This window comes from Schistocerca nitens, chromosome 5 (assembly GCF_023898315.1).
Source record: "Schistocerca nitens isolate TAMUIC-IGC-003100 chromosome 5, iqSchNite1.1, whole genome shotgun sequence".
In the NCBI taxonomy this organism is placed as follows: domain Eukaryota; kingdom Metazoa; phylum Arthropoda; class Insecta; order Orthoptera; family Acrididae; genus Schistocerca; species Schistocerca nitens.
In genome coordinates, this window is record NC_064618.1 from 469,462,446 (window position 1) to 469,478,569 (window position 16,124).

Here is a 16,124-nt window from a genome sequence, read left to right on the forward strand (position 1 = left end):
TTTCTTCTCTTTGAGTTATAGGAAGGAAGAAGGAATTGTAAATGAGTCTCCAATTATGACATACTAGCTGAGTACCCAGCATTAATGCAACTTGTTTTTATTCCAATTCCATTAGTCCATCTCCTCCAGTCCTCTCTCTCAATCTATTTTCCCCTCCCACCTCTCTATCTATCTCCTCCTCCCTTATATCTATTTCCATCTCCTCTTTCCCCCTCTCTGCCTGTCCATCTCTTCCTCCCCCCTTCTTTCTCCACATTTTCACCTCCACGCCAATAGGAGGTTGCTGGTCCTTAACCCCACAGTATTCTTTCTAGATAGTAAGTAATATGTGTACTAAGTTTGGCTGAAATTGACTCAGGTTCTTAGAAGCTGCTTTAGAACTGCCACTTTTTGTTTTCACACAGCTCAAAGTTTATGACATCACATCTCCTGAACTACAAGTTGAACAATGATATATTTTTGCAAGATCATTTAATGGTTTACGTGAATACTGTCTGCAAACTGTGTTGCAAATAGAATTATTAGTAAAGAAGCAATAAATTAAAAGGTCATGTATGATGCAGTAGTTTTACTGCACAAACAATGGAATTGTAGTAAGTGATAAACTTTTTTTCCTTTCATAATCTTGTGTGTGTGTGTGTGTAGGGGGGGGGGGGGAGGGTGTGCATAAACAAGAAAAAATCTTGTAAGGGTTTGCAATTCAATTGTGTGTAAAGTTCATTGCAAGTCATTAAAAACAAGCTTTCATTTAAGAAAGAATGTCTGAGAATGTACATCTGGAGCACAATGCTGACTGGAATTCAATCATGGACTGTAGTAAGAAAAGTAGAATCATAAAGTTTGAAATGTGATGTTACAGAAGAATCCTGAAGATTTATTGCCCTGACAATATAAATCAAGTGGTTAATGCAGAAATAGCAAGGAAAGGAATGTATAAACACTTAACAGATGAAAGGACAGGATGATACAATACATGTTAAGACATCAGGCATTGTCTTCCACAGTGCAAGAAGAAGTCACAAAGGGTATGGCTGATACTGTGCTAGTCACTTTTGCTGAGAATTTCCTTTTATGCATGTACTGAAAATACAACTTCCAGCAGCTTTTAGAAACAGATAGCTAATATTAAAAGCTAATACAGCTTTTTGGGGGAAAAGAAAATTCTACTGGCAGAAGGTTACAGGTGGCCTCCACAAAGTCGGATATCACAGGGCACTCTAGCTGTAGTTCCTGCAGATTAGAAGTTGCAGATACAGTCATATACCACAGTTGCTGGCCTAGGGCAACTAGTAAAGAACAAGTCATGAACACTACCTATATTTTGAAAATGATTTCAGATCTTTAAGACACCACTTCGGCTATTCACCTCACAAATTCTATTGTTTACAGTCACTGTTGACATACAGCAACAATTTGTGTGCCAACAAATGTAAATATCCATCTTCTTGGAATCACAGTACATTTCCCTCATATCCCCCACATTGTTCACAAAAGCATTACACAGTTTACATAATGAAGGTATTCGTGAAACTGCTGCACTGACATTTAATAAAATGAGTATATTTGCAACAAATGGGGCTATGTGTAAGCTTGTTTACATATTTAGATAATGCAGAGGACCGTGTGTTCTGAATCATGTCAGAATAGGTAGAGTAGGAATGTCTTTAAGGCATGCACTGGTGATACAAAATTTTTATTATTATTATTGTATTATTATTATTGTATTACACCACACTAATAACATATATAAAAAAACATGGATACTCTATAGCTAGCTCGCATGAGAACATGCCCGATACACAGTCCTGGGGAACACAACTTTCCAATATTTGAAAAAAATGACATTCTCTTTCCCTCGAGTTTTTTGTCAGTCCTATTGATACAGAGTGATATGGTCTGTACGGCAAGAAGAAAATCTCAAAGAACTGATATCCATAGTATTCTTTGTTACATTTGTTCACAGTGTATCATGATAAGACTCAGTTACGAAATAAAATATCACAGTGGAAATTACAGACAGCTCTTACACCGCATATGCTTTCAAGATGTTCCACTGGTAGATTTATAGTATGTACCTTAAAAGGATGCTCATTGGCATGTTTGTAAATGTAAAGATACAGCTGCCTTGGTTCCTTGGGAGGCATCATTAGTTTGGAAATGTATGGAGTAACATTGCAATATATCAGCTTCTTCGGGAAATACTCTGGGTTTTTTTGCGCATAATCCATGAATTGCTCTAATCCTATCACCAATAATCTGCAATGAGAAGAAAAATTATATTCTAGATATAATCAAGACAGAACAAAAATGGAAACTAATTTATATTACATTTCTGACTCAGTTTAAATGTCCTCAAAATTTCTCTCTTTTGCCCAGATCATATATGACAACATATAAACCATGTATGGATGTATACACAAAATATGAATAAGAGTATTTTAAGATATCTAACACAGTATCAGTAGAATCGCCACTATCATATGTTTGGTAAGTGGTGAACACACAGATATATGCACGTAATATTTGAGAAATAAAAAACATTTTCATCTAATAAGAGAGATCAAAAAACCTAAGTTTTTGACTTATATATCATCTAGACACACAACATATTCAGCAAAGACTGCAAGCAGCCACTTTCTGGTACAAATCATTTTTCTGCACGAGATTGTGTGCTTTGACTTGCCTATGTATGACTTAAAGAAGTTACACTACTGTTGTTCTTCATTTTGAATGTTGCAGCCTCTTTTGATATATAATTGACATAGTTTGCATAACAGTAATAGCCGTAGTAGTAGTAACAACAAAGTATAGCTTAGCTTGGAACAATGGAACACCAGACTACACACAAATAATGGACAATAACATTTATAGTACTTCAAGACAATTCTTTGTTTCTACTCTTAATTTACATATGCTCAACTCTTCTCTCCAGACTGACACGCTTTTCACTATAAGCTTCACGAAAACCACAAATTAATTATCTATCTCTTTTAAACGGATGACTTTAAACTATTTGCTAGAAATGACCTGAACCAAAATGAACTGTTCATATTGTCAAATGATTAAGTGATGACTTTTGCATTCAACCTGGCACTGACGAATATGCAGAACAAAGCATTGTTAGAGGGAACTTGTACAGGCAGAGGACACTCATTTGGATGAAAGTATCAGTATTAGAAATCTCGAACATGGAGAGGCTCACAAATACCTTGGTATACAAGAAAATACAGACATTGCAAATGAAACAGTAAAGAAAGGAGTTTTTCAAGAATACTGCAGCAGGGTCAAGCTATTGTTTGGCACTAAATTCTGCTCTGTGAACAAGGTCATTGATACAGTGAAAGCGTAAAACCTTTCTCCTTTTACTTTTAGTCACTTGGGATACACCTGCGTGCCATGTTTTATTCCTAGTACAATCATTTATTTTATTTATTTATTTTTTGGAATAGTCGTACCAGTCAGCTATGGTAGAGATGGATGCATTTTATTACATTATTTTTCATCCCTTCTTTATTCTCAACTGTCCTCATTGTATCAGCGATTTTATTTATGTGATTCATTTCTGTCTACTTCTGGTGGTTGGTATGGAAATTTGAATGGCATGGAGTGTGCTGTCCGCACAAATGTTACAAGATAGCTTTCATAGATACTGAGTGTACAGTCTCATGGTGCCATCAACTTTAATTTTATTTTCTGGCCAGCAAAGAAGACATGAGGAGCAAAGATGAGTGGGGATCTGCAGGTTTGGGAGGTCATGGTTGGTAGTCAGTCTTCCCCCTACCCCGCCCAACACTTTCCAGAAGTACATCTGTTCTTTGGTGGCATCATGTTAGGCATTCAAATGCTGACACTGGAGATGAACAGTTCATTTTCATATGTGCTCCATGAATTGTATTCTCAATGAGGGTATTGTACGTGAAATATATAGCTTGAAGTACACACCTATCCATTCCTTTTGAGGTGGTATCTGTTATTAGACTCAAGGGAGAGATTTTCATTCGTTTAATTAATTAAATTTTGAAGACAACTTGATTGCATAGTGGCCCTTTGCTGTAAACAATGGGCACGTTTTGTGATCATGGCTGCATAAGATTTATGAGTGACATACCTTAGGTTGAAACATTCCTTTGTGTGCCACATTAAGTTGAGATTACATATGCGTGAAGTGTACAATTAAGTCAAGAATAGATGCATATGAATTCTTTTGTAGAGACAAATATGCATAAAGGGTGAGTACATTGATTAACTATTGTCTCCAGAGCACCTTGTGGTTGCTGGCTGCACAGACAACGAGGAGAGAACATGCTTGATCAAAGTTCAGTCCAGGATAACATGTGGACAATTATGTTAATATATCTAGCGTGAGTCTTGTCCAAGTTGTTTGTAGATCTTATTTTGGAGGGAAAATATTTTACTGACCTTGAACTAATTAAGTGTATGTGAAAATGTGTATTGACAAGTAGGGGATTTGATGTGTCATAATAATATTTAGTGAGAGTCGCAGTACAATAACAATTAATGGAAAAGATAAGTATAAAATAATAATGATAATAATAATTACCATGAATAGCACTGAGCACCCCAGAGCTAACATTGACAGACAATACGTGAGGTGAAAGGATGAAGGACAAGGTCTGAGACAGATAGAGCAGCATTTTGCAACACCATAGTTGTATTTGGCAGGTGTGTAACCCAACACACGTGAATAACCCCGCAAATGCATGGAATAATAAGGTCTGAGGTGGGAAATGAAATAAGAGGAATTATAACCCCAGCTTAAGTTGATGTAAGAAATTTATTACAAATGCAAAAGGTAGTGATACCGACTTACATCTGGAATGTAATGTCAAAAGTGAGGCTCAGAACTTGCTGATACTACCATGAAGAAAGAAACCTCTGCATGATCAGTGCCAAAATTGTCTGAAAAATTCGAACATTGACAGATATCAGACACATCTGTGGTTAAAAGGGGAAGAATAAGCGCAGAGTCAGAGTCTCTAACAGTGGTTGAACAAGATCAAGGGCTACAGATGAAAAACTATGAAAAAGTAATAGTGAAACCCATTCAAGGTAACAGATGTTGGCTTTGCAAAGTATACCTTGATACCAACTAATATCAGGCTGCCCTATCTTGATGAAGAATGACTACCTCAAGAGACACAATAAGGTGTACTTATGCCATCACTGGCAAATTTTCATAGCTCTAAGACTATTAAATTTATCCAACAAACTGAGCAACATTAATAGTAAGGTGACTAAGAATAATTTGAAATATAAGAATCTGGGCACTGAGGCTGACTGAATGTAGAATATAGAAAGTCATATCATTGGTGCCTTGGGATAAATGCCTCGTAACTTGAAACTGTTGTGACAGTGCCACGGGATTTAAAAGTGCCGCTACGTCAGTACGCGAACACGGCGATAGAGGCGCTCCGCAGCTCGGCCAAGCGCGGGAGCGCCACCTGGGTATGAACGGCGCCGGCCGCATGTCACGGCACGGCAGTCGAATGACAGATACGGAGTTAATAGCATGTAACCTGCTATTGTTTCTACTACTTTTGTATATCCACGAAATTTATTAGTGATTAAAGGTTATAACACTTTTTGGCGACGAGGTCAGATATTTTTTTTCCTTTGTTGTGGAATTGTGTGTTGTGTCGGGGCAGACATGGAACAGCTTATGTAAGCGCTCACTGAACAACAAACACAGCTGACGGCTGCTATTCAGGCGTTGTCGACGTCGCTTACTCATCGTCTGTCTTCCTCTTCTCCGCCTCCGTTCCCTCCTTACGACGAGGCCGCTGAAGACGGGGAGGATTATAAGAAGCTTTTGCGGCAACACTTGGCTTTCAGCGTTGTCGAGGCTCCTATGTGTAAGTCGTTATTTCTATCTTGGATTTCCCCACGGATCTATCAGCTGCTATCTCAGTTAGCCCCTCTGCGGGAACCTGCCTCTCTGCCCTTCCAAGAAATGTGTGAATTATTGTCTAACTGTTACCGAAAAAACACCCACGTCGTTGCCGCCCGCATGGCGTTCTACCGGTGTTGTAAACAGCCCCATCAATCTTACCGGGCTAGGGCGGCGGAACTACACGGTCTGAGTAGGAAATGTCAGTTTGTCATGGACACTCATCATGAGTCTTATGCTGATTCATTGGTTCGGGACGCTATTCTATGGCTTGCTCCTGATAAAGAAGTTCGGCAACGTGCCTTACAACTGCCAAACCCGTCGTTGTCGGAAGTTCTAAGCATCGCTCAATCCTTTGAAGTGTCTCACGCTGCTGGTGCGCAAATAGACGCGTCGTGTGATGTAGGCACTGTACAGACCACTTTCGACGCGGACAATTTGCCTGTTTCACAGGGGAACGACGATGTGGCGGCGGTTCACTCTTGTCAACAACGTCGCGTTGGGCCATCACGCTCACAGCGAAAACAGCAACCACAGAAGCAGGTTTGTTCCGCACTTCCTTCTTGTCCACGTTGTTTCGTACAGCATGACAGGGCCGCGTGTCCAAAACGTTGGGCCATGTGTAATTCATGTAGGAAAAAAGGCCACATTGCTTCTGGGTGTCAGTCCCCTAAAGTTCCTGTCGACGAGGACGAGGCATCGGACATGGATGTTAACTGTGTGCTTTCTCAAACAAATAAGTTGTTTGTTACTGTTCGTGTTCTGGATAAAGACATTCGCATGCAAGTGGACACTGGCTCTGCAGTAACTCTCATTAATTCTCGCACGTATTTGGGGTTGGGCTCCCCTCCCTTGTCTCCCGTTATGCGAAATCTGCGAACTTATAATAAGCAGAAAATTCCTATCGTTGGCCAGTTTGATGCTTCCACTGCCTACAAGTCTGTTGTTAGGCCCCTCACGTTTTATGTGGTGGATCATGCGGGCACGGAAAACCTGTTTGGTTATGATGCTTTCCAGTTGTTCAGGTTCTCCATTGATGATGATGTGCACCTCATATCTGAGGATATTCCGTATCAACAGCTGGATGGATTGTGTTCTGAATTCTCGTCCGTGTTCTCTGCTGGTCTGGGTCGTGCCAAGGATTTTGAAGCCCACATTACTCTTAACCCTACAGCTCGCCCTAAGTTTTTCCGGGCACGCCCTATTCCGATGGCGTTGCGTGCACCTGTCAAGGCTGAGATAGACAGGTTAACAGCTTCAGGGATTCTCCTTCCTGTTACCTCCAGCGCATGGGCATCGCCAATCGTGGTGGTTTCTAAACCAAATGGGAGTCTGCGATTGTGTGGTGATTTTAAAGCCACTGTCAATGCTCAAAGCCTCATTGACACTTATCCTCTTCCCCGTCCTGAGGAGTTATTTACCAAGCTCGCTGGGGGCCAGTTCTTTTCCAAACTTGACTTATCGGAGGCGTACCATCAGTTGCCGTTGGATGCGTCTTCCAAGGAATTTCTCATCATCAACACTCCTTGTGGGTTGTATCAGTACCAGCAGTTACCATTTGGTGTCGCTAGCGCGCCGGCCATTTTTCATCGGTTTTTGGAACAGCTCACGGCTTCCGTTCCCGGTTGCATCAACTACCTGGATGACATTGTTGTCACGGGGACCTCCACTGAGGAGCACCTTCGCAATTTGCGTTCACTGTTTCGGGTTCTGCATTCGGCTGGGTTGAAGTGCAATCTGGACAAGTCACAGTTCTTCCAACCCTCCATTGTGTATCTTGGTTTCCACTTGTCCCGTGAGGGTATACGTCCTCTACGACAGCACGTTGCGGCCATTACCGCTCTACCCCGGCTGTCTTCAGTCAAAGAACTTCAGGCGTTTCTAGGCAAGATTGCTTATTATCACAAATTCATTCCATCCGCGGCGGTGGTGGCTCATCCTCTGCATCAGCTGTTATGCAAAAACGTTCCTTTCTGTTGGTCCGACGAGTGTGAGCAGGCTTTTGTCCACCTGAAGGCTCATTTGCAGTCGGCACCTTGTCTTGCCACATTCCGTCTGGGTCAGCACTTGGTTCTGGCGACTGACGCGTCACAGTATGGCCTAGGGGCTGTTCTCGCCCATCGGTATGAGGATGGGTTGGAACGACCCAACGATGCCCAACGGCGTTACTCTCAAATCAAAAAGGAGGCGCTCGCTATCATTTATGCTCTAAAAAAGTTCAGTGCTTTTTTTGTATGGTTCTAAGTTTCACCTTATCACCGACCACAAGCCGCTGGTCTCTCTGTTCAGCCCCTCGGCGTCGCTTCCGGATAAGGCAGCTCACCGCCTGCAACGTTGGGCCTTATACTTGTCTCGTTTTCACTATGAGATTCACTATTGCCTCACAGCCCAGCACACCAACGCTGACGCATTGTCGCGATTGCCGATGGGCCCCGACCCAGTTTTCGATCGTGATGAACTACTCTGTTTCCACATTGATGAGGAAGAACGTCGTGCGGTCAAGGGTTTTCCACTTACAGGTTCGCAGGTCGCGTCGGCTACTGCGCGGGACCCGGTCCTGCGTCAGGTGATCGGTTTTGTTCAACGGGTTGGCCGGACAGGACCAAGGGCCGGGCATCGGATCCCCTTCGCAACTACCATGCCTTGCACCTTCGTCTGTCTGTTCCTGAGGGTGTTGTTCTTCTGGCCACGGATGGCGCATCTCCACGGGTCGTGGTGCCAGCCTCTCTTCGCAAAGATGTTCTCAAACTATTGCATGAAGGCCATTGGGGGATTTCTCGGACTAAGTCCCTGGCCCGCAGGCACGTTTATTGGCCCGGTATTGATTCGGACATCGCCCACATGGTCGCTGCGTGTGGTCAGTGTGCTCAACAACTGGCTACACCCCGTACAATGCCCTCTCCGTGGCCTGATCCGGCGCAGCCGTGGGAACGGGTGCACGCTGACTTTGCCGGCCCCTTCCTCGGCACTTATTGGCTACTGTTGATTGACGCCTTCTTGAAGTTTCTGTTTGTTGTTCGATGTCCATCGCCCACCACTGCGGCGACGACGCTGGCTTTGTCCAAAATCTTTGCGCTAGAAGGTCTTCCATCCACGATTGTCACGGACAATGGCCCTCAGTTCTCTTCGCAGGCCTTCCGTGATTTTTGTACTGGACAAGGGATTCATCATGTTGCAGCACCGCCCTTCCATCCGCAATCGAATGGGGAGGTCGAGCGCCTTGTCCGCACTTTCAAAAGCCAGATGAAAAAATTCCTTAGTGATTTTTCCACAGATGACGCTCTGTTGCAATTTCTGAGTTCTTATTGCTTCACGCCTCTGGGTGATCGCAGCCCTGCTGAACTCTTACATGGCCGCCAACTGCGCACTCTACTGCACCTGCTTCACCCTGTCAGGCCTTGTACTGGGTCCCCTAGTGCGGGAAAATCCTTGGTGGGCGCCGACGTGTGGGCACGAGGGTATGGATCTCGCCCTAAATGGATTCCAGGGGTGGTCCAGGCTCTTCGCGGCCGCCGGCTTTGTGAAATACGTACGGACGATGGCATGGTTGTTCGCCATTACAACCAGATGCGCCCACGAGTGGTGGCCACGCCGGTGCCACCACCTCTTCTTTCGCCTCCACCAGCCCGAGAAGCCAGTCCTGTCGCTGCTGCCGATCTTCCGTGCATGTTACTGCAGCCGACGTCGCTACCGCTTCCGAGTACGCCGGAACCGGTCCCAGTCGCGACGCCGCCTTCTCCGGGACCCATCTCACTGGATCACAACCCCAGGTCCACGACACCTATGGATGCTGCTCCAGAGTTTTCACCCATCATCTCGTCCAGGGGGCACGTTCCACGCGCAAGCTTCCGTCCTGGACATTTTCGACCATACTCTCGTGTTTCTCCGCGGGATCTTCTCGGGGCCTCCCAAGAGGCCATGGATGTCTCTGCACTGTCCTTGTCTCCAAGGAAGTGAGTGTTTTTTTCCAAGGGGGGAAAAGTGTTGTGACAGTGCCACGAGATTTAAAAGTGCCGCTACATCAGTACGCGAACACGGCGATAGAGGCACTCCACAACTCGGCCGAGTGCGGGAGCGCCACCTGGCTATGAACGGCGCCGGTCGCATGTCATGGCACGGCAGTCGAATGACAGATACGGAGTTAATAGCATGTAACCCGCTATTGTTTCTACTTTTGTATATCCACGCAATTTATTAGTGATTAAAGGTTATAACAGAAACATACTCTGTCTATATTTATTAATGGCGTCATACCATTCACTGTACGGAACTGTATGTACTGTGTCTTATCAAAATTCAGTGAGAGTCCCACTGAATTTTGATAAGACACAGTACATACAGTTCCGTACAGTGAATGGTATGACGCCATTAATAAATATAGACCTTAATCAGAAGCATATAGCTAAGGTAGAATATTCCAAATTTTTAGGTGTGTCCATTGATCAGAGATTAAATTGGAAGAAACACATTGATGATCTGCTGAAACGTTTGCGTTCAGCTACTTATGCAATAAGGGTCATTGCAAATTTTGGTGATAAACATCTTAGTAAATTAGCTTACTACGCCTATTTTCACTCATTGCTTTTATGGCATCATATTTTGGGGTAATTCATCACTGAGGAATAAAGTATTTATTGCACAAAAGCGTGTAATCAGAATAATAGCTGGAGTCCACCCAAGATCATCCTGCAGACATTTATTTAAGGATCTAGGGATATTCACAGTAGCTTCTCAGTATATATATTCTCTTATGAAATTTGTTATTAACAACCAAACTCAATTCAAAAGTAATAGCAGTGTGCATAACTACAATACTAGGATAAAGGATGATCTTCACTATTCAAGATTAAATCTAACTTTAGCACAGAAAGCGGTGAATTATACTGCCACTAAAGTCTTTGGTCACTTACCAAATAGTATTAAAAGTCTGGCAGATAACCAACTGAATGATAACTCCTCCTACTCCATAGAGGAATTTTTAGATATAAATTAAGGAAAAAAATTATATTAAAAAATTTAAAAAAAACACAAAAAAAATAAAAAAGTTGTTATATTAACTTAAGTATGTTGTTAAATTAACTTAATTATGTCATGTATTGGAAAATTTGACTCATTCCACATCATTACGAAATATCGTATTCATGATCCATGGAACTAGTATTAATCTAATCTAGACGCTGAACACAAAATACGATACTGTGCAGAGCAACTCGTATCTTGTGTAAAGTAATACAGAATAACTTAACTCACTACATCTATTACTCAAGAAACTGGAAGGTATGGCAGCAATAATAGGTGTAAAACACAAACTGACATCAGTAACTACATAGGCATAATTATTTTCTGACAGTCTACAATACATTTCATGATGTCAACTTAGCAGGAAGATCTAAATTTGATCTATGTCATCTACATTACGTCCACCTGAGAGTGATGTTCCTGAGGATACAGCAAGACACTAAAATGCACTGTGCGACAGTGCGGATGATTTTACTGTTAACTCTTACTATATCTGTGAATGTTTCTTTGTCCCCTTTAATCTGCAGTCTGCAGATGCTTTTAGTTTTGCTGCAACCTTGTCTTTACTCAGAGGCACTATAAAAGTTGAAGACCAGACTGAGATTACTGTGTGTCTGGGCACGAATAATTATGAGGCATTGTTTGTATTGAGTAGCCTATGGACTAGGAGACCATATGCTCACAGTGAGATTCCACTATATAATGTCCTGCAATTTTAGTACCATAATTACATCATTGAGATGAACTCTAATGCAAATGCTATACATCAAATACTGATCAGAACTATCCAGCAATGAGACCTAATACATTTAAATGCATAGTACAGCAGTAATACATCACTGTGGCTATTTAGAAATGTCAATCAGTTTTTCATACACTAGTATCACACAGTATGGTAGTGTTTAAAGGTGCAAGAGGGAACTAATAGCTGAAGCATTCAAAACAAATTAAGAGAAGAATAATAAAAGTATCTGCATTAAGCCACTTAAGTATAATTGTGAAAGACATACAGACGTGTGAGATAAATAGTCCTCAGCTGCAGTGCTCAACCAAAATCATAATCAACTTTTTTGAATCATGGAAACAAGTTACATATTACGAGTGTTGCCCTGAAAGTAATGCACCACAATTTTTTTTCTTCAACAATTTGTTACTGAACATAATGAGAGTTACGCACAGGAAAGAATGGTGTTTTATCTACATACCCTATTTTTCCACTTAATCTCCATCCCATTCTACGACCTTCCTCCAGCCCAAAACAAGGGTGTGTATGCCCTGATGGGACCAATCCTTGTCCTAGTGGCGGAACCAGTGCTTCACTGTATGAATCACCAACTCATTGTTCTCAAAATGTCTTCCGCAAATGTATCTTGTAACGCCCCAAGGACAGAAAACCCCAATTAACAATTTTTTGGAAACTTAATGTAGGGAAGTGAGTCATCTTGACAGTGATAGCAACTATTGATGATAAAATCTACACTGGTAATATTTTGATTAACACCTATATCACTCAAATACTGAGAATAGCATACAAAAAGGGGAGATGAGAGGAAAGGATTATCATAGATTCCTTATCAAACATCAATAGAATAAATTCAAAATCATATGAACGAAGGTTAAATCCAAGAAAGTAATTCAGTCAAAGATAACATTTACCACGGAAGAGAGTTGTACCCGCATCAAAAGGGAAATTCAATGTGACTACAATGCAACTCGGATATGGAAATGTTCAGTTAGTTAGTTGCGCTTGAGTCGCTCAAGAGTACTTTTGCGATAGTTGTCTGGATGCAAACATAATTAGATTGTTTCAGTTTTGGAAGTTTGATAATTCGTGAGGTAGAGACTGAAGTATTGCTCAGTCATTCGACTGATGAAAGTTAATCTTTACCATTCTCAATGTGACGGTATAGTAAGACGGGTGTTAGACTTCAATTGAGTGATATTGGTTTATCGGACTTAGCCTTCATACTGATAAACAGTTACAAACCTTGAGAGCAATGGATCAACGACAGAAAAACAATTCGTAGTCTTGAGTAGGACACAATAAAATGAAGACACGAAGAAAGACAAGTACGCCGATTAGTCAAAAGTTGTCATCAGCGTCACGATTACTGAACTGAACAGAAAATAATCGGTGTGCTTGTGTTGTAGGGACAAACAATTAATTACAGACAGAACAATAAAATCTGAGTCAAAAGATAAATCTTATGTCTAGCCTAACTCATTAAACGGACAATACAATGTGTATTAATGCAAGTTGATTGACTCTTTAAACATTTTAAGTGACTAAGTGAACACATGAATAATGGACAGTGGAAAGTGATTAGTTTATTACGGCGTATTAAAAAAAACATTTACTCCAACATAAGTTACCTCTGGAGTTACATCGGACTGGTGTTAATAACTGGACGTAGCAACGGCATAGCAACGGAATAGTAGACAGCAAAATTTCATCCTCGCTAGGTACGATGTGAAAATCGACCATAACGATGAAATCAAGAATCAAGATTTTATTTCATCACGGAACTAACCGGGCATAAAAACAAAATTAAATGATTGCAGTTTACCAGTTCACACAAGTTTAGAAGAAGACTCTTGCGGACAGATAACAGAATATTTCTAAGCCATGCAAGGAGTTATGTTCTTACGAGAGTTACAGGTGCTGTTCCACGTCATACCGACGGGGACAAACTACGTTACAAGTCATGTCTCATCCCGGTGAGTGAAGGAAGAGGGAAAGGACGTCACAGTCTGTCCTTGCGAATGACAGCATCAGTTTGCTGCAACATGTCAGGTGTAACACTCATGGATGGTCTCCCCGACCTGCTGTAAATCATGGAGCTCCGCCAAACCATCTTCTGATGACCTGACCCTTCGTGCCCAGTGACTAAGTGTACTTCTGTTGACAACAGATGCTCTATAGACTTCGCACAAACATTCGTGAATATTCCCCATGCTTCCTTTCTCTGTGGCGAGAAATTCAATGGCAGCACATAGCTTGTAATGTACATTACCAACAGACACCATTTTGAAACTGTCCTGCAGCTACACTATCTGTTTGAAGTGACGGAAACTTGACGCGCTCACTCAGGAGACTTCAAATAATCCATATGTAACGTTTCATGTTTGTAGCATTGTTTTCGGCTGAGAAAAAACAACGTGGTGCATTACTTTCTGAGCAACCCTCATATAATGAACAATTAATTCTCCTCTATTTTGAAGGTTTATAAATGTAACACTAAACAAATATTTACAAAAATACTAACTGTTCTTCACCACGAACAAAGCAAGGCCTAGCAGGGCCGTCACAGCGGAAGGGTTGGGGCGGCAACAATAATGGATACATGAAAACTTTGCTATTACTCACGATCTCCATCATTTTTGCAGGAAACTCACACATACTTAGATATGCCTTTTTCTTGACATTTTTCAACCACAATCTGAAAATAAAGTAATACAAAATTTAAAAAATTTATGTTACTAATTTTCACTATCAAACAAAATAAATATAGTTCCTAAATAGACATATTTCTAATAACAATAGCTTCCATATATTTAATATAGAAACTCTCCCAACAATTTCATTAAAATATTAGTACAATAGACAGCATGTTATGCCAATTACTGCAAATAAAGCTGTTGTAATTACTAATGATTCTATTTACTAGAAGGCTTTCATCATGCAATCAAAAAAATTTAGTTTCTTTCTGGCCGAATTGTCATTAAGACTGACAGAACAGAAGTCATTTGATATTATTGTAACTGGCCCCTAACCACAGCACATCAGCCGCCAACATCAACCCCATGTCCTGCAGGTCACCTAGGGGCTGGGCCATAGGCATTTCCCTATCAGAGGCACCAGTTTCCTGCTACACTCTGCACGCATCAGTAGCGGCACTGTAATTATGGAACAATTTTCTTCACTCGTGATCATGTGGCTACACAGTTCTGTGCACAAAATTTAGTCACTGTTATCATCATCATGTGATTAGGTGCATACCAATCCACGTACCTTTACAGGCCATGACAAGGCTACCAACATCAAGATGGTTCTCCGCTCTGGGCAATTACACCAGCCACCTGCCGCTCATCAGTCAGAGCCTCATGTCTATCTCAACGTCTGTCGGTACTGTCGCATACTTGGGGGCCAGCATTGGTCAAGCAATCACTTCCATTGGCCCCCATGCCTGCTGACGTCATCCCTGGTTCATTCGCTCAACACTAGCACATTTCACTGGCACTGTCACCTCCCAGGCCACCCCGCTGATCAAGTGCTCCTACCAGATGCCACCAACATTCTTGCCACCCGTCAGCCTCACCATGTCCCGTTCGGTTGTCGGTGATCGAGCTTTGCCACCATCTCTCAGCTACCGACACTGCCAGCCTTGCCAGGCACCAGCCGCGTCCCCTTGCTACAGCTTCAATCACTATTCTGGGCCCAGTCCAAATCTGGAAGTGTCTTCCATGCCATAATGTCAGGTGTTATATAATGTTCACCTTATACAATAAACCCTTGTATATGTCACTGGGAACTGTTGTTTACTTCCTTTCCCCTTGTCACTGTGCAAGGACATAAAAGATAATGACAAGATGTTCCAGCCCCAATGCAACTCATCAATTGCAGGTGTGGTTGTTTACTACAATTCAAGGTGCCTCACCTCATTTGCCACTGCTGTCCACCTCTTGGACATGATGCCTGTCATCCAACAGGCTGATGACATGGATTGCACCTAGCTCCTCACTGTCCTTGTCCAGCAACCCAAGAGATGTGGCTGTTCTGCTGGTGGATGCAATCTGTAAGGCCGCTGATGCCCAGAGAATTCGGAGACACAGTCGCCCCACTGGCGACTCCTATGTGTGAGCTGTGCTCCCTTCAGTCACTGAAGCCTACTGTCCCAAAACACATGTCCTCCCTATGGTGGCCGCTGCTGGTTGAGCCATGCTACCATCTGTCACAACGCCGATGTCCCAGAGGCAGGAAGAAGTGTTTTGGTGCACATGGTTCAAAATGAAGTTCCACATGAGACAATCCCTACATGTTCCTTTGTTGACCTGACGACATCATCAATTGTGACAGCAGTACGCATAGGATCATCAAAATTAAACCATGGATTAATGGAAACATGCAGCCTGGTCTGATGCATCATGTTTCTTGTTACATTAAGTCGATGGTTGTGTTCAGTATCTAGGTGAATGG

At 42.1% G+C, this 16,124-nt stretch overlaps 1 protein-coding gene across 2 annotated transcripts in view; it reads right to left on the reverse strand.

Moving 5' to 3' along the window:
- The window catches only part of LOC126259694 (GON-4-like protein), a 208,485-nt gene that overhangs the window by 7,776 nt on the left and 184,585 nt on the right, over positions 1-16,124 (reverse strand). The window contains exons 12-13 of one of the 2 annotated variants that reach the window (XM_049956656.1): positions 14,194-14,367; positions 2,076-2,256 (exon numbers count right to left, since the gene is read on the reverse strand). In XM_049956656.1, coding sequence (XP_049812613.1) covers positions 2,076-2,256; positions 14,194-14,367 — 355 coding nt within the window. The remainder of the gene's footprint in view (positions 1-2,075; positions 2,257-14,193; positions 14,368-16,124) is intronic. The other variant, XM_049956657.1, reaches the window with a different exon arrangement.